General features: G+C 33.7%; 1 protein-coding gene across 1 annotated transcript in view; it reads right to left on the minus strand.

Moving 5' to 3' along the window:
* Positions 1-3,848: 3,848 nt before the first annotated feature.
* Slc38a6 (solute carrier family 38 member 6) overlaps positions 3,849-19,714 on the minus strand; it is a 56,458-nt gene continuing 40,592 nt past the window's right edge. Inside the window, exons 8-16 of the mRNA XM_026385172.2 lie at positions 19,325-19,383; positions 15,093-15,158; positions 14,810-14,863; positions 12,933-13,012; positions 12,480-12,580; positions 6,205-6,329; positions 4,919-5,063; positions 4,719-4,813; positions 3,849-4,552 (exon numbers count right to left, since the gene is read on the minus strand). Coding sequence (XP_026240957.2) covers positions 4,472-4,552; positions 4,719-4,813; positions 4,919-5,063; positions 6,205-6,329; positions 12,480-12,580; positions 12,933-13,012; positions 14,810-14,863; positions 15,093-15,158; positions 19,325-19,383 — 806 coding nt within the window. The 3' untranslated portion in view covers positions 3,849-4,471. The remainder of the gene's footprint in view (positions 4,553-4,718; positions 4,814-4,918; positions 5,064-6,204; positions 6,330-12,479; positions 12,581-12,932; positions 13,013-14,809; positions 14,864-15,092; positions 15,159-19,324; positions 19,384-19,714) is intronic.

Genomic DNA, 19,714 nt, shown 5'->3' on the forward strand with positions numbered 1-19,714 from the left:
ATGAGTCTTCCAGCTCTTCATAATTGCTTGTCTTGATTGACAACCCAGGAACTAGGACAACAGGTGATCATGATAGTAAAAACATAGAAACAAAACAAAAGGAAAGAATTCCGACTGCAGCAAGGAAACCACTTTCAAAATATCTTCACTCACCCTCCACCAATTTTTTTTTTCCTGCCTCATTATAGAAAGACTATAGGAAGAGCACTGGTAGAAGAAAGAATTATTTGTGCATTGTACATCAGAAAAATAAATTTCTTGGTACTATAAAAGGTTCTAGAGCATTCTAAGGCTAAACACAATGACATCTAAAATCCAGGCAGAAAAAATGTGAAGGAAGAACATAGGGCTAATTCTAATGCAGTCACAAAGCACCATTAATACGACAAGAAGAAAAACAGGTTAAAGTTAATTCAGTTCAGTTCATTTGTTTCTAGTATCTACCTTCTGTCTCTGAAATTGTACTGGCAATGTCAGCACTGCAGACAACACAAAGAAGGAACCCTCTCCACACCCTGCTACCCAAAGGTTATCCGGTAACCTGATCCTGCAGACTGTAGGGCAGAGAAAGAGGAGAAAAACCTGTTCACATTAAAAAGAGATATTTTAACTCATTAATATCTTACATACTATTCACCATTTTATTTGTGTTAAGATAACCTTATTCGTGGACTCGAAAATGAACCTTTCAATCTCAAATGACTGTAGCACTTCTAAAGGGTGGTATACACATTTCAAATACAAAATAGTACTGAAACAAAGGACACAATGAGAAAGAAAGGAAACTTTCCTGAATGATCTATACTCACTTCACCAACCCAAGACTATGGGAAAGAGAAAAGTTCTTAAAGGTAGACGCTTCATATGTAGGGAAATAAGAAAAAAAAAAAGAGATTTTGCAAAAATGAAAATGCTTTTAGGAGAACAAGAAGGCCAATGATTACCTCATAACCCATTAAAAGCATATAAAAAGTTTATCTGAAAATGGATTTTTTTGCTTTTCCATTGGTGACTTTACCAGGATATTGAGCTGAGGTTTACAAAATGCTGTGCTAGGAAGAAACATTATAATATAGTATCAAACAAAAAGGTTAGGTTGATTTGGTGGCTTGCTACCCAACAAATGCCATATATAGAACTGCCAGATAGTAGAAAATGTATGGTATGCTCAAGACCAGCTCTATACCTACCTTTTAGTGAATTTCAGATCCTGTCTCTAGATGGAAAAGGGTAGGTGGAATACAACAAAGATTTCCAGACCTTGGGTGTTTAAAGGGCCTTCACACAGTAAATCACCCCACTGCTGTCCTGTTTTCTCCCCAGCCAGACTGAAATAATACAGCACCAGCAGAGGTGTGAATTACCCCCATTCATCTTAATGGAGTGTTAACTTCAAAGACTTGTTTTAACCATTTAAATGCTAAGCTCATGAGTAAACATTCTGTTTAAAAATGTATAATTTAAACCTTGAACATATGAAAGTAATTTATAGTCTTGGTATTTCATCTTTTAGTCTAGCAAACAAGTCTCCAAAAGTTAGAAAAGTATGTAATTTGTGCTTTACTTAGTTTTATTTTAAATAGTTATTACTTAATAAATTATGAACATTAAACCTATAACAAGAAGGTCCATATTTCCAGAAGAAAGGCTAAGGAGCACTTGAACAAGGTGTCTTGGTAACACCAGAGAAGGGCACACTGCTTTTACTGGCCACTCTCCAAACTCAGAGAATACTCTGTCTCTATAAACAGGTAACTATAAGGCAGAACATGAAAATAAAATGGAAATGAACACTTCCAAGAAACATTTTTCTTGATATTAACTAAGCTTTGTGCACAGCGTTCCACAGGTTATTTGTCCCTTTTGATAAACCTCCCACCATACTATCCCGTGAGAGGTGACAAATGTATTAATTGATGCACAGCTGTCATCACACTTAAGATTTGCCCCAGGGGGGCATCCTTTGCATCTGTTGTAGATTTAGTTTTTCTTTTCTTTTTCTTTCTTTCTTTTTTTTTTTTTTTTAATTACTGGAGTTAGATTTATTCAAGCAGCTGGACACCTATGTCTACTTGGATCCATAATTTCAAAAACAGAAAGAGTAGGTACAAGTAGAAACCTATCAGATTGATGGGCTCTGAACCTTCATGGGAGGCCTTGCCTAGTTATGCCCCTGGGACTATGCTAAGTGCCTAGTTTCAGGAAGGCATTAGGATGAGTACAGCTGGGGTGGAACTGTGGGAAAGCACTAAAAAGAGTGCTGTTGGAGCCAGCTCCCCAGTGAGTGAAGGCTAGAAAAAGATTCTGAATATAATACTTGTATAAGATGGAAGATGAAAAAATTTAAGATATGTTTCCATGTCCTTCATTCAAAGTAATTTCATTTTACAGGTACAGACAAAAGGTCAGAGAAAGGGGACAAACATTTATCTACTGAGAAGCCCATTTTGGTCTGCATCTAGTTAATATATAGAAGCCATTTAGTCCTCTCAACACTACCCTCTGACAGCCATTAACTCCATTTTATGGATTTGAAAGTGGAGGCTTAGAGATAAGTGTCTTTCATTGAGATTTGAATCCAAGTCTTTCCAGTTTAAAAGCTTTACTTTTTCCCATTACACCATATGTTCTCAAGCTGCCAAAGCAGTATCTCTTTGAGTTTCTTTTTTGAAAGGCTGTTATCAACTTTGCAGCCTATTTTCTAGATTGGAAGAAAGAGGGCACCTGCAAAAATGTACATTTCCTTATATGCAAATTGGAATTTTGCATGCAATTCCCTACTTTACATGTGGACTAGGATAAGATTACATTTTTAGTGATACACCCCGGCTTCCATAAACTGCTAACCATGTGACAGAAAAGCCCTAGCTTCTGGCTTCTAACCAGAAATTAGTCATGTCAACAGGAAAACTGCAATGATTTATAACCTACAAACAAAATATAATTTAAATGATCAGTATTTGTCTCTGTTTGCCAAGTAGAATGTTAACATGTTTTAGTGGCAGACTGATAAAGCTCAGAGCTTTCCAATCCACACAATAACAGGAAAATCCCAAAAGTTTTTGGATAAGATTTGGAGGTAGGGCAAAATACCAAGTGGAAAAATCTAACAGTTGTGATTGATGGTGACAACATTCACCCATAAGCTAAGATTCAACAATGTATATAAACTGAATATACCTATTTATTAAAAACAAACTAATAACTGACTCAATATATTTAAGAACATTAAAAACTTCTGCTCTGTGAAAGAGACTCTTAGGAGAATTAAAAGAAAAGTCACAAATAAAATCTCTGCAAAACAATTATCTCATAAAGGACAGACATCCAAAATATACAAAGAATGCTTAAAAATCAACAATAAGAAAACAATCCAATTAAAAAAACAGGCATAAAGGTTGAATAGACACTTCAAAGAAAACATACTAAGGTCAAATAAGTATATGATTAGATGCTCAACATATGTCCTTAGGAAATTGCAAGTTTAAAAAAATGATATAGCACTACATACTTATTAAAATGACAAAAACTCAAAACAATGACAATACCAAATGCTGGGCAAGGATGTGGAATAACAGAACCTCTCATTCATTGCTGGCAAGAATGCAAAACCTTACAAACACTTTGGAAGGCAACTGGTGGTTTCTTAAAAAACGAAACAGGCTCTTACCATTGAATGTAGCAATTGTGGTCCTTTGTATTTAGGCCCCCCGCCTCCCCCAAAGCTAAAAAACGTGTCCACATGAAAACCTGTACCACAAAGATTTACAGCAGCTTTATTCACAATTGCCAAAACTTGGAAGCAATAAAAAGGTCTTTCAATAAGTGAAGAAACAAACAAACTGTGGTACATATATACAATGGGATATTATTCAGAATATTATTAAAAAAGAGATGAACTATCAAGTCATAAGAGACATGGAATAAACATCACTGTATATAGTTAAGCCGAAAGAAACCAGTCTGAAAGGACACATACTACTATATGATCCCAACCAAATGGTATTCTGGGGGGGAAAAAAAAAAAAAACAACTATGGAGACAGTAAAAAGACAATACAAACAGTGGTTGCTAGTGGCTGCAAGAATGAACCCGAAGGTAAACAACTGGCTTTAGTTAATAATGTTTCAAAATGATCTCATTAAGTGTAACTAATACATGGGGTTAATAATAGGAGAAACTGCTCAATGATTCTGAAGACACAAAACTACTCTAAAAAAAAAGTCCACTGATTTTTAAAAAGTCCCCGTAAATGAAACATTGACTCAAAATACTTAAGAGCATTTTGAGTTTGTTTCTTATTTTAATTAAACTGCTATATTTCTACTTTCTCCTACATACTGCCATTATGTTCTGTTTTATTCTGTTAATGATTTTCATAAAAATGTATTTTTTCATTGAAGTGGCTTCCAGAATTATTCCTTCTTGCTTATGTAGGAAAATTATTCTTTATAAGTAGGAAAATATTCTTTCATTTTTTAATCCAATCAAACACGATGAATGCTAAACTAAAATTCCCAAGCAAAATTCCAGAGATGAGCAAAACAAAAGCCTGTGGAAATAAAAAGATAAAATAACAATTAAGAGTATTTCATAAACCTCCGTTCTTCCCAATAATGTTTTTATAATATTTTGACTTTTTGAATATATATAAAATAGTATCAAATGACAAATTAGTTTTTAAAAAAGAAGTCTTAAAAGAAATAAAAACAACCTACCCCAAGCTTTTTCCATGAAAGAAAATCCTCTCTACTGAGTTTAAGATAAAATAGTCCTGGGAATACAAAAATCAAACATGTTGATGTACTGGCCCCTGTAAGTTGGAAGGGAGAAAAGAAAGATGTTGGATTCAGATGTGAGGTGGAGTAATAATTTTATCCATCTTATTATGTGGATTTTTTGGAAATGAAAAACTTACCAACTACACCAAAAACATTTCTAATGTCAGGAACATATATTGCAAGTAAAAGAATGATGATATTGAGTACTAGAGTAATCAAAGAATGGCGAATCCATGAGAATGGAAAATTGGAGAAAAACATCATCATTAAAGCTTTTCTGGCCTGTATAAGACAAAAGGAAATAGACTTAAGCAAAGAGGAAGCATCAAAGACAAAATATTTGCTTAGCAAAGCACATGTACAGTAACCATGATATTCTTGCCTCCAAACTATTTAGATTCCCAAACTATAGCATAAATTGTTTCAAGTGTTTATACTCATAAACTACGTGTTTATCACATAAAACTTTCTATATGAGCTCATAAAAATTATTTTGCATTAGTTCTAGAAAAAAGTTTTCATAGGCAATTTTTTCAGGTTGTATAATTTAAAAAACTACCAACAGTAACATTGTGTGATGAGATCTCAAAGAATCATTTTCACTAAAGTCAATAGAAAAACAAATGGTTTAAAACAGAAAAAGATCTGATGTCATGAAAAAGAAATACCACTTACTACTTTAACTTATATTATCTGTTTCACACATGTAAATATGAATAATTGCTCATTACACTGCCCACAGCTAGGCAGGCAGTCACATTCCATGAAAGTGTGCCCAACCCCTGTTGCACTCTTGGCACTAATCTCTGCATAGGGAGGGACAAACAATCTTGAAGGCTCAGTTCTTACAAAACTCACTGTGAGATTCAAGACATCCATGCAGAGGCAGTTTTACCCAAAGCTTTTGTTTTCACTTTCTCAGAAATTCTTAAGATTCTTATGTATAGCAACTAGATGCAGAATGAAAATCTGTTCTGCCCCTCAAGTTATAATTTTAGAGCAAGTCAAATATTTTGAGTAAGATTAAACTAGCATGTCTATGTGAAAATAAAACTATAGTAAACCAGTAGGAGCTTATTTTTGCTGACTTGACTATTTCCTTTTCATGCATATTCTTTTGAAAGTAGAATACAGAATGGGGGGAATAAAACTTTAGAACTACAGTCTCTAAATTGGAAACAATGCTGTGGGAGAACGTAAATCTAAACTAAATCTCAGAAAGCACAAATTAGCTTAGTGGTTCACTGTTATTTTGGGGCTTTCATGGGGCCATATGCAAGTACGAGGTCTTTGATCAATTACTTGACAAATGAATAAGATATACAAGGCTAGACATGATTCAAAGGTTCTAGTCTGCAAAGAATTAGTGTTGCCATATTAGGGAGCCACTACACTAAGCAACAAAATCTTTAAGCATACTTACAGGGAAGTGGATTAGAGGGACTGTCAAAAGCACAGCAAATAGTATGCATAACTTCACAGTCATGACAATAACATCATGTGGCAAGTATTTACTATAACCTCGTAGTAATTCTGACTCCACTTTGTCTGTAAATAAAAAAAAAACACTAAGAATCACATTATAAGCTATGTTCTAAGATGTCAATAATAGCAAAATCATTTTCTATAGCACTAATGGATCCTAATAGATTTAGATTCCCCATTACCAAATCCATCTCTGGCCTTTTCCCTATTCCATGAAATACAAAGACATTAGTTAAATATATTCTTGAAAACTACATTCTTTTTAAATTTTTTAATGAAATTAGAAACCAGGACAGGCAACACCTACAAAATTATGACAGTTAATGTGTTTAGAAATTTCTCTTTAGAACTTTTCTACCATCTGAGGGTTTGAACACTCATGTTGTTTGCTTATATAGTTGCTTTCTCATGTATTGTTGAGTTTGGTCCCTATGATAACAATATAAATAGGTAAACGTAAAACTGTAAATCACTTGCCTAAGATCACACAATATAAAGGAGCATAGCTGACAGGGTTGTACATCCAATATTTTGGGGGTGCCCAAGTTGATACTTATACAACAATACCATGATATTTCCTCATATCTTATAGTATTTCGTGCATATTACCAGTTTTTGTCAACAATTCATCTATAGATTCATCCTTGGTGAAAGAATGAAGTGTTAGGAAAATGGTTACTCAGAAGCCAGGGCAGCAGTCAGACTTTTTGCCTCATGGTGTTGCCATACTCACAATGTCTCCCCTCACCCCAAGTCAGCTGACAAAGAGTGTGGGTGCTCAAGTACACTGCCACTTCAGTGTCAGTGGGCAAAGACTAGTTAGTACCTAAAACAGAATGGTGTGCACATGCCTGTAATCCCAGCGGTTCTGGAGGCTAAGGCAGGAGGATTGCAAGTTCAAAGCCAGCCTCAGCAATTTAGCAAGGCCCTAAACAACTTAGTCAGACCTTGTCTCAACATATAAAAGGCTGGAGATGTGGCTCAATGGTTAAGTGCCCCTTGGGTTCAATCTCCAGGTTGTAGAAAGGATGCTTTGGGGCAGATTAAAAAAAATCAACTATACCTTTGTTTTCAAGAAGCTTAAAATTTAAAGGGGAGAAAGACAAATTCACACGTACATAATACAAATTATACATCCACATAAATACACATATTGGTAGAAGAAGGTCCAAACAAAGAGCTTTGGTGATTCTAAAGTAAGACCACAGAGCAATGTTCAAATTTCACCACTTACTAGTGACTTTTCCAAGTCTCAGTTCCTACATCTTTAAAATAGGGACAATAATACATTGACCTATAGAGTTACTAGGACATTAAATGAGCCAATCAATATATGTATGCTGGCGTTCAAAACTGTGGGAAAAGAGATTCTTTAGAAGAAAAAAACAGCACAAGTGGAAGTCTTCAAGTAGTAAAGGGAATGTATATCTGAGAAAATAAGAAGTCCATTCAGTACTGCAGTCACTGAAATATAATAAGCAGAAGTACAAAGAGGGAAGTTGGTGACAGGGCTGGAAATGCATGGAAGACCTAGGAATACAGCTCTGTGTAGGGTTTAGACCAATCTTGCATGTCACAGACTTGCAATAGTGATTCAGGAAGGAGACTGTATTATAATCTGAATGAAGCAAAGTATAGACTAGAAGGAAAGAAAAAGAAGGATAATAGAAGGCTACTCTCATAACCACTGAGAGGTAATGAACTAGACTAGTGATAATGGAAATTGGAAAGAAATGAGTTGTCTAAAGTATTATAGACGGAATTTATACAATGTGGGACTAACGGACTAAGTAGGTGACTAAGAAGAGCCAGGAAATCCAGAAATCTGGATTTTATTTCCAAATCTGTGAGATACTTGGGAGTCTTTTGAGAAATATGGCAAACTATTTTATTTCCATTTTCTGAATCATAAAATAAGCCATTAACACTTCTTGCTTAACAACCTCATAGACTTTAAAAGGTCTGCTTATTATGCAACATTTGGGCAGTGGCCTAGCTCACCAGAGAACACTTTTCTCTTTCTCACCACATAATGCTTTAACATCTGTAATTAGCGTCAATATTATTAATCTTTGTATATACTTATAGGTCCCTTTAATCTTACAAAAGTTAGATATTAACTAAATCTTGGGAATTCTGAGTAAAAGGATTCCAAGTAACTCCAGAATCCTGAAGAATTAGATTATTATAAATTCAAAATATATGTCACTTGTCCACTTTCTACATTCCCAGGATGAAAACCTTTCTTCCGAGTCAGTCATTCTGTATTCTTAGCTGAACTGTAACATATGTAAGCGATAGAGTACAACATGCTTCTCTAGATTCCAATAAATCTCTACTAATCTCAGAAAGGACCTGCTGGCGATCTCTGCAAGTTCTATCGTCATTAAAATCAAGAGGCTGTCCTGTATAATACACACTGTCAAACAGGGTCTGAAGCTTATTAAGATTATCATAAAGTAGCAGAAAGAATACTGGATTAGCATTCAGGAAACCTGCCTTTAATTCTTTGACAGGTAACTTCATCACTCTGGGTTTTAGCTGCTCATCTAAAAAATGAATCTAAAGCTTTAACTCCAGACTAGACCTTCTGATAAAATCTCAGGCTCAATTAGCAATTTCTTTCCATAAGACAGAGCTCTTGTTGAACTTATAGAAAGACACCATAAAAAGTTTTTCTTGCTTATGATTAATAATACTTAAAAGAACCACTATGAAGAGTAAAGCAGTTTCTGCATCTTCCTGACTATGGAGAAGAGTTAATTTTTTTTTGGTACTAAGGATTGAACCCAGGGGTGCTTTACACTGAGCTACTTCCCCAGTCCTTTTTATTTTTTATTTTGAGAAGGGTCTCACCAAATTGCTGAGGGTCTTACTAAATTGCTGAGGCTGGCCTTGAATTTACAATCCTCAGTTGCTGGAATTACAGGTGTGCACCACTACACCTGGCAAGAAATTACTTTTATACAATTGCATCTGTCTATACATATAGCTAGCTATCTGTCTTCTTCTCTATCATCTACCTACCTACTGTGTGATTTTTCTTAGATGTACATTTCTCCATTATATAAAATTTTGATACTTTGAAGAATTTGCATTTTGGAGATGGGATTAAATCATTTTAGTTGATAAAAACATTTCATTTACATAACGAAATCCTTTAGGTTTTGCTTTTAAGCAACAATAATGGATGGATGAATGGTGATGGAGGGAGAGGGAGGGAGAGAGAGATGAAGAAGTGGGGAATGAGATATCTATATATATGGATGCCTGAAGCTTAAGTGAGCATGAGCAGTTTTACCGAAAGTTCACTTAATAAAAACTTGGGATGAAGAGAGGTTTTACAGCATAATCTTTGAGGAGGCAGCACAGCTAATAAAAGCACTGGATTTGGAAAGAAACAAAATAATTAAATCTCAACTGCATTATTCATTAGCTATAGTTACTGGCCTAATTATTCAATCTAAATAAACCTATACTGCCTTACAGAGTTGTTATAAGGATGAAGTTAAATGATATATGTAAAGTATCTGATACTTAAATGTTAGCTCAATAAATGTATTAGCATCAATCACTTCTCCACATCCCTTTCAATGTAAGCTTTGTTTCTGATAATTTAATACAACAGCTCCTAAGTACCTAATGATTCATACAATTAATGTAACTATTTCTCAGTCATCTTGGTATCAGTAAGGCCATTTGAGGTTTCTCTCTGGTAGTTCTACTTATCTATTGGGAGGAGAAGAAGGTCAGTATTTTTGGACACTTTTTTCAAAGATGAAGATTCTAAACAATGCAGACTAAGTATCCGTAATCTAAAAATCCAAAATATGAAATGCTCTGAAAATTCTTTGACCAAAATCCTTCGAGCACAAAAGTCTGCAGATATTCTGAAATCCCCCAAACTCTGAAATCTGAAACACTCTGACCCCCAGAATTTCAGATAAGTGATAACCAGCAGTATTTGTGCCAGGTGACAATCTTAATTTTTTAAAAATGCAGCTATTCTGCTATACTAAATCTTTTAGAAACCCAAGAGGACCCAGCTATGATATTAATAATCCCAGCTATGATATTTTATTAAAACAGAAAAGCATTATGATTTCAGGTTTGTATAAAAATGAATAAATTGAAAAACCAAAAATAAAGTACATATATTTCAAGAAGTTTGCTTTTATTAGTGATGATCACAAATGCTTAACAATTTGTTTTCACTTTCTTTGTAGTGTGTCTCGCAGGGCACCATGCTCACATTGGAAAAAAATGCTTTTCTTAAAGGTGCACAAAAAGCTCTACTACTCTCTTCCTATATCAGTATAAAAATGCAATAGCAGATTTAGATATATGGGATTGCCATTATTGCTGAAATAACATAGAGGCAGCAAGAAAATAAAGACTACAGAGAGCAATCATAATTTTCTCCCACAGAAAATGTCATGGTAATATGGCATATACAGAAAAGTTACATTTAAACTATTTTATTAAAAATAGAAAGAAGTACAGTACTAAAAGAGCACCTTAAATATAATGAAAGTTATAATAATAATGCCAGCAGTAGCTCTCATTTGTGAAGGACCATTATGTGAATTTTATATATAATTGATTTTTACTTCATAACAACTCTATGAAGTTATTCCCATATTACAGATTAGGAGATAAAGCTACTGCAAAGTGAAGTAACCTGTTCAAGGTCATATAGCTAGTTAAAGTAGAGGAGGTATGTGTACCACATTTGTTGGATTTCAAACAAACTAGCTGGATTTCTTTCCAAAGGGCTGAGGAAATGTAGCAGTATAAGCAAACATTATCACAAAACTTGTCAGACTTGGGAAAATTCTGTGCAATAAGAAAAGTGCCATTACTAGTCATGACATTATTAGTCATCACTGATGTCTACAAGCTGAAACATATTCACAAGACAATCACACAAGAAATGATAGTTATTCACAGCTAAGTATTACCTAAGTAATAACAGCCATTTACTTGAAGACTTATAAAATAAAAGCATTCATAAACCAAAAAGTGTATGCAGAATTTCACAAATTGAGTGTAATTTGTGTTACAATATGTTTTTATGTAAATTCAACAAGTATGCTTAAAAATCAAACAAGAAAGCTTACAATTTTTATTCTTGTTCTAGAATTCTGTTTTACTTTTTCCTCAAGTTCTTATCAAGAGAAAACTACCCAACATAACAAGCAGGGAATTTTTCCAAAATATATAAGAGATACTTTTATTTTGTGAATTTAAAACTGTCTTTAAGAATAAAGGAGAAAGGTCATGGTGAATTATAGAATGTACATCTGATGAATTCTGGAGGCAGAAATATCTGACATCTAAGTGTAAAACTAAAATCGAGTGTAAAACTCTTTCCTTTTCTCAACTTGTTCTTTTGCAATTAAAATGATTTTACTCTCTCAACCCTAAAACTTCTGAACTAGAGTATAATATACTGAATATGCAATTTTAAAAAACCAAAATCATTATCTTTTTAGAAAGACATCAATATCCCTAAACCTGAAATATACTTAGGTGTATAAGAAATTTTTCATATGAAGTCATTAATCTTTAATTTGATCCACCTTTGTAAGAGAAAGAGAATCATTTCTATAAGGTCCCTAGAACCACCCAACACTGCACTGTAATCTGGGTGGCCTGCACAAATTAACTCATTACTGAAAGGCAGAAAGAAAGTCTATAATCATGTGTGAGATCACTTATGTAATAATTTATTTTGTCATCTCTATCAAAGAATATACTCACTGGAAGTGGTAGTGTACGCCTGTAATCCCAGTAGCTTGGGTGGCTAAGGCAGAAGGATAGTAAGTGAGTTCAAAGCCAGCCTGGGCAACTTAGTGAGGCCCTAAGTAACTTAATAGGACTCTGTCTCTAAGTAAAACATACATTTATTTTGTTTTATTTAGAGACGGGTTTCTCTCAGGTAGTTCTACTTATCTATAGGGAGGAGAAGAAGGTCAGTATTTTTGGACACTTTTTTCAAAGTTGAAGATTCTAAACAATGCAGATTAAGTATCCGTAATCTAAAAATCCAAAATATGAAATGCTATGAAAATTCTTTGACCAAAATCCTTCGAGCACAAAAGTCTGGGGTGCTGGGGATGTGGCTCAGTGGTTAAGAATCCCTGGGTTCATTCCCTGGCACACCCCCTCACCCCCCCCCCCCAAAAAAAACTCAAAATAGAATACACTCACCATAAAAAGTGAGGTAACCAAAGAGGGCAGATATAAAGTAAATGAGAAAACTTAAAGCAATTGCTGTATTGGTTACATTCTGCATTCTTTTCTTTGATGGGCTAAAAGACAAAAATGGCAAAGGTAAAACCAGTGATATGAATTATAGCTAAATAAACAAATGTCTCCCAAATTAGTCAAGAAGATTCTTCAATCATTCAAGACCTAATCTATCAATAACTGCACACTAGAATTAGTAATGTGAAGTCAGCATAGGAAGATTACATTTCCTGGAAACATTCTTAACTAAGAATTAACTTGCTTTGTTTTATTTCATTTTAAATTAACACTTAGAATCTAGTGATGATATGAAGGGATTCATAAATGAGAGTGTCATTCAATCTGATGAAAGCCCTCTAGATAAAAAACCAAAAATATTTAATACATTTAAAATACTCCAGGATTCTACAGTACCTTTGAAGTTCACAGTATATTGGCAATACTGAGGTATGGCAGAGAAATGAAAAAGCCATGGTTGGTATAGCGTAAGCACTCTGAAAAAGAATTTTAAAAGACAATTAAATGCTATCCTATTGAAACAATTTCATTTGACAACAGTTCTTTTAAAAAATCAATGTATTTCATCTTTCAGGAGTCATTTCTTTATAAGATTTTTTTCTTTTCAGAGAGATATACCTATAGTCACCAGCAAATGTTTTACTTAGCTATATTAGGGAGAACATTTTTAGGCTGACTTCCCATACCATTTTGCTTTATTACAATACCACTTCTACATTATTTAGGTAAGATAAAAATAGTTTAGGTAAAATAAATAATATTTAGGTAAGATTAAAAATTACACCTTAGAAATGTTCTCATTGAAATTCTCAGTCATTACCAATGTATGCACAATTTAAATACATCTTACTACCTTAAGCACTAGGCAATAATTGTTAATAATTTTAAATATGCTTTCACCAAAATGTAATCCATAATAAAATAATAATAAAGTGTTAACCATATCTTTGTACTGCAAGCATCTTTGACCAGGAGCTCTTTTAATAAGAATGAATGTCATTTATTCTAGACCTAAAAACTTTTTAAGATCCCATGGAATACATAAGCTTAAATTTTGTTTTGTTTTTATTATTAGAATACTTAACAAGAGCCAGAGGGAGCTATCAAGGAAATAAGTTACCATCTAAATAAAAATATGGCCTTTTCTCTTTTATGCTCTAAAAATATTTTCCCTTAACTAGCTTTAGGCTCTTCAGCAAAAGAAGTTCCAGATGAAGACCTATTTGGGGATATAATGCTTAGACTCCTAAAATATCTGAGAGGGGCTACGAGGAAGGAAGTTGTAGAGTTTCCTGAGGGTGGATTAGGGAATGAGAGTTTAATTCAAAAATTCTCTATTTCATACATTGCTTAATTTCCTGGCTTGTCAGTTACTCCACTTAGATCTTTAAGGCACAAGGAGGTCTTTACCACGCAAAAGATGTGGTAAGCTCCCTTGTGGGGCCAGAGAGTCATTTCTCATTTACAAACTAGGAGATAAAGAAAAATTCTGCATGGAGGAGTATGCATGCAGACTTACACAGTATAAAGCTGCACATGAGTGGAGGGGTTCTACCATTTGGGACCTACAAAATGGCATTTTGGCAGAATTAAGACAGTGTAGAGGAAGAAACCTGCAGAAAAAAGGAAGACTTTGTGCTCCTCTACAAATATTTGTAAAGCAGAGACCATCCAGATCACAGTTCCTGCATCCTCTGCTGATGCTCAGGAGCTCTTACAGGCATTTTTGAGTATCCTATACCCCTTAGGCTCTTAGAGAAGGCAAGGGGACTTAAGTTTTTTAGTCTCGACTCCTGGCATCATAAATTTCAACTTTGGAATGTTGGTCAGAAGATATATTGGCAGTACTCAATTGTTGGTCCAATGATGAGGCTGCTTAGCTACAGACCAAAGTTCTACTCACAGGGGAGGAGTTTTTGATTGTAATTGGCTATTTGGCTTTACAAGTCCAGAGGGCAACAGGAAGTCTGTATCCACAGAGGACCTTATTGGCCAGACCAGACATTCGGTAAATCTGTTCTTTTAGGCAGAGGCCCATTTAAAACAGGCTCCATTTAAAGGCATGCCAAAGGGGGAAAAAAAAGGTGGCTGTTTCATAATGGGCCACCCTGTGTTAAATAATATTATTCTTCTGGTAGGCAATCCTATACTTAGCACATTCATGAAAATTAATTAGTTACAGGTACAAAGACCTAAGAGACCCTGTTACACAAATCTCTTAAAACTTGAAATGTGAAAAATCAACCAAAAGTATCTGTTAATAACTTACACACCTCTTTGGAGAAATGAAAGAGCTTTGGTTTACAATCATCTGTAGCATTTGAAATCTGTTTAAGAGTATTGAGGGGAAAAAGAGAAACCAACAGCTATTAAGTCAGAATACATCAACAAAAATTAATTTTATCATTACTAGGCTTTCAAATCAAATTATTTCAAAGCAAAGTTCCAAAATGCATACAACCACTACTTTTTTATTAACAAGGAAAAAATTATTTGCTTGCCTTTTCCCCCTTTTTAGTTTAAAAAGGCAAACAATAACAAAACAAAAACTATTACCTGGAAGAATTCCTCTGTATGATTTAATGTCAGAGGACAAGGGATGGCCCATTTTTTAATTATTATCTGTAAGAATAATATAATCAGTATTCAGATTATTTCTAATAAAATTCATTGATTTCAACTAGGTCAAAATTATTTTCATTAGTCTAAAACCATGCCAAACACCTAACAGAAGATTCTTTGCTGGTAAGATTTTCCCCAGTTAGAAGGGGTCATCATTTAACAGTTACCTGTGGTAGGACCATGAGGGATAGGACAGAAGGTGTTTCACATGTGTTTAGTGGGGATCTTTTCCATTAAAGACTGGGGGTATTTCCTGTCAACTTTCAAAACTCCTACAGCATCAGTGTATTTTTTTTTTAAATGTGACTCAAAGGGGGAATGTGTTTTGTCAATGGTACAAAAATATGATTATTTGTTTCAGTAGCAGTCAGAGAAATATTAATAGCAGGTTTGGAAAAGGCACAGGGAGAAATAGAGACTTTATGTAAAGGCGGACCTCAGGGATTTCTGATGAATAAGTACTTTCACCCTCCTTACTTTTTCAGATTTGTATTATTTTTGGTGAATGTGGAGAAAGCTGGCTAGAATAAGAGCACATAACTAGGGAACTCCAGCTGGTAAAAATAAATTAAAGAAAAAACATTAAGAGAAACCCAGAGGGATGCTATTTCCCAGAAATAATCAATGAAAATGTTTCAGGATTTTACTCTTAATTGTGGCCATCCTGTTCCTGGACCTAAAGTTGTAGCTGTGTCAACATTACCATTGTTGCAGTTGTTTCAGGCACATAATTACTCTGTAAATGTTTGCTCCGGGCTGAATCCCAGCATACAAAGGGGCAAAGGAGAATAAAGGAAGTATTTGTCCTTTGCTGGAGACCAATAAGTAAACATTATTTCTATATGGTATTTATCTAGATTTTGGATCTTAGCAAATTAAATCAATACTTTATACCATGATAAAACAAATCTAAAGAAAATATACACTTAAAGATTAAGTTAATGAGTGAACTAAAGAGTCACTCTAAAATTAAAAATCTCACCAAGGAAAAATAAGGAAGGGAAAAAAAATATAAGGATAAACTTGGCTAGCTGCTTTGACACTCCAAGGTAAGTTTTCAATACAAAATAAAACTCGATGATCAATTTACCAACAGGAAAGAACAAAATCAAAAGTATAATCTCACCATTTTTTTTCCTGAAAGGTTTTCAAAAAAAGGATGAGGATGAGGTAATGGAAAAGCTGGAGAAGCAAGGTCATTACTGGTCTCTATCTTTTGCCATGTTGACACAGTTCCAAATTTAGTCTCTCACTTTTTCTCCTTACCAGCAGTGGTGCTGTTGGCAGCAAAAGCCATTTATTGAGCATTTGCCATGTACCAGGTATCTTTTTCCCCCTTTTAAAATAGAGATAAACTCATTAGCAGCCTTTTATATTAATATAAGTTCACCTAATTTCTGTGCAAAGATCCACCCCAAACCCAAGCCTGTGTAGTAGAATAGTGTGGCTAGAGATGATGTCCGACAAAGCAGCAGAAGAAAACAGAAATGCAAAGAGACCCAACAACAAACAGCAAATATTTATAAGGAGTTCTTGCTTGGGTTGAAGACAACACATGGTAATAAGATAACTCTTGGGGGTAGAAAAATGATTACTAGATTAAGTATTAAAAATATCTGTTCAATTACACAAAAAGCCCTTCTTTCTTCCTGCTCCAAGTCCTTCCCAACTTTCAAGGCTCAGCTTATTTTACCTCCTTTCAAATTCTTCTTTACTCTAGCTCTCAGTGATTCTTCTCTCAACTCTTGTGACTCCTACTTTGAAGCAAATAAATCAGTATTTCATTAGGTAATACCTACGGTGTTTTCTAATAACTTAGTCTTATCTTTCCTCCTATGTTGATTGATCTCCCCTACTAGATTGACTAGATTGTAGTGACCATGCAAAACTTTCATACACTATCATTCATACCTAACATAGTGCTTAATAGAAGAAAATAATTTAATTCTAAATGCTATTTATTTGACTATTGGTTTACTACTTAAAACACTTAATACTACTTAAAACACTAATCTGTACTTAAGAGAAAAACTTGAAGAGTGGTAATCCATTTGTGTACTAAGATGGACCAAAAAAAGGTAGTTCTTTTTTTTTTTTTTTTTAAATGGTAAATCCATTTGGTTTCTGTCATTCCAAGCCATTGCTAAAGTGAAACTTATTTTTAAAAATTTTAGAGGGGGAAAAATTTATGTCATATTTAAAAAAATATGGGTTAATATATATGCATGTATTTTTCCTAACTGCTATTTCAAAACCTAATACTTACTTTTGAATCTATAATAAATGTCAACAAAAAAGACCACTAAAAAAATTAGAGTGCATCTCATTATCCCATTGTAGACCAAATTTAAACTTTCCATAGGTAAAAATCTGAGCAAATGGTTTGTAAAAGCATTACAATAAATACAGAATAAGGGTAGTATTTCTATATGACAGTTACAGCAGAAATCTGTATTGAATTAAAGAGTATTTGTCATGACAGAAATGAAAACTATAGTAGACATATCATATCAATACATTTCACTTACTTCAAACTATTGACTATGAAAACTAAATTATTCCTACCAATGCAAAGAGAAATGTCAATTATCTATATCCTACTGACATAATGAGAACTGTCAATTATCTATAAGGGAAAAAATTCACTGTTACCTACACTGATTCTCTTCAATACCTATATATTCATCATTTGCATACACAGGCACTTCTTTTTTTAAAAAAATGCATTTATTTATTTGTTTATCTTTCTATCTATTTATTTATTTAATGTGGTGCTGAAGATTGAACCCAGTGCCTCACACATGCCAAGCAAACGTTCTACCACTGAGCCACAATGCCAGCTCCTATGCAGGGCACTTCTAACTATGCAGAGGCTTCCCAACAATCAACTTATGATGAAAATAGTTACTGTTTCTCTCTTCGATATAGAGCATACAAAGTGTATGTTCAATTCATTATTTGTCAGACAACTATAGGAGGGATGATTTTAACGTTGGTAAATTCAGTAAATGTAAACACTATCAAATACTTTCAGATTTAAGAGTATTCATGGAAAATAATTACTATATACAGTGAAATCAGGGTCATTTCCACTTCATTAAAGTAATTTAATGCTATTTTATCCCTGTGTCTCAGAAGATGGTTTAACCAAAGCTAAAGGCAATGCACCCGAAACTGTTTTGACAGTTTTGAAATCTGGTTCTGTAATATGGTTTAACTATTGATGTGTTGTCTTGCTTATAGCATGACATCTGCCTTCTATTAATAAGTAAATAACAAAGAGAAGTTTAACCAAATTTATGAAGAGATTATTTGGGCATATATATTCTTGGGGAAGCTAAATGTTAAATCCTATTTAATGTTTACTATTTAGATACTGACTGTGGAATAAAATGCTATGGAAAGAAAAAAAGGGTTTAAAAATTTTACATGAAGATATTATCTTTATAAAAATGTTTAAGATCTGCTTTAGAATAATAAAAAGGAAAGAAGAAATTTAAATTCTATTTTATCTTTATATTATTTTATAACTATCAAAATAAGTTAAATTTAATATCAGATATTTTCCTTTTATAATAAAAGTGACTAGTTTAAAATAAGAAAGACTATATTCTACATATAAAGAATAATATTTATTCCCAGTACTATTTTCATAAGAACTTATTTATACTGAATAACCAGGGTAGAGAGGAAAAAATTCAAGCAACCTGGTTCTTATTAGATATCCTTGGTAAAGTCCTAGAAACTCTTGTTTCATCAATCAAACAAAATTTCAAAATTAAGATGACTAGTACCAAACTGACTTTACAGATTAGAGCCGACTATTTCTTCACACAGTGTTGTACATAAATAAACATATACACCTACACAAAGAATTCTATTCCATCTAGAGTTTTAACAAAATTGGTGTGCTCTTCTCTCTAGTTAACAGTAGGTGATACAGAATTTGAGATTCTACTCCAGCTAAGCTTCTTTAGAATGAATGCAACGAAGGAGATAATTTTGTGAAAATTTTTAAATTCTTTTGTGAACAAAACTGCTTTTAGTAACATACTAAATGGAATGGGCTAACTTCCCAGCACAAAACAGACTTAAAAGAAAAAAAATCATTAACATGAGTCCAATTTTAGGGAGGAGATAAGCAATGCATTATATTTTAAACTTACCACAAGAGCAAAGAACACCATAAAGAAAAATGATAAACTACTTGTGTAGCCAAGAAAGCCTGTAAAATAACAGTAAAATAAAAAGCAATTTATAAGGAAAGTGATCCTAAACGTACAGCTAAAGCTATACATCTTGGGCATGTTTTCTATTATAGTGCTTGGTATCTGGGGCTTAAGGCTCAGAATAACAACATTCCAACTATCTGTCACAGATCATTTATGTAGCTCTGTACAGCAGAATTGGAACTGGCTTACCACTAATGGTACACTGTAAGGAAAGGCTGCTCTTTAATGTTCCGCTGTAAAGATTTTATTTTAGTGGGGCAGACAAAATACTACTGCAAACCAAGTAATAGGTTAACTAGGCAGGGTTGAAGGCTGAACAACCGA

Source organism: Urocitellus parryii, chromosome 6 (assembly GCF_045843805.1).
Source record: "Urocitellus parryii isolate mUroPar1 chromosome 6, mUroPar1.hap1, whole genome shotgun sequence".
In the NCBI taxonomy this organism is placed as follows: domain Eukaryota; kingdom Metazoa; phylum Chordata; class Mammalia; order Rodentia; family Sciuridae; genus Urocitellus; species Urocitellus parryii.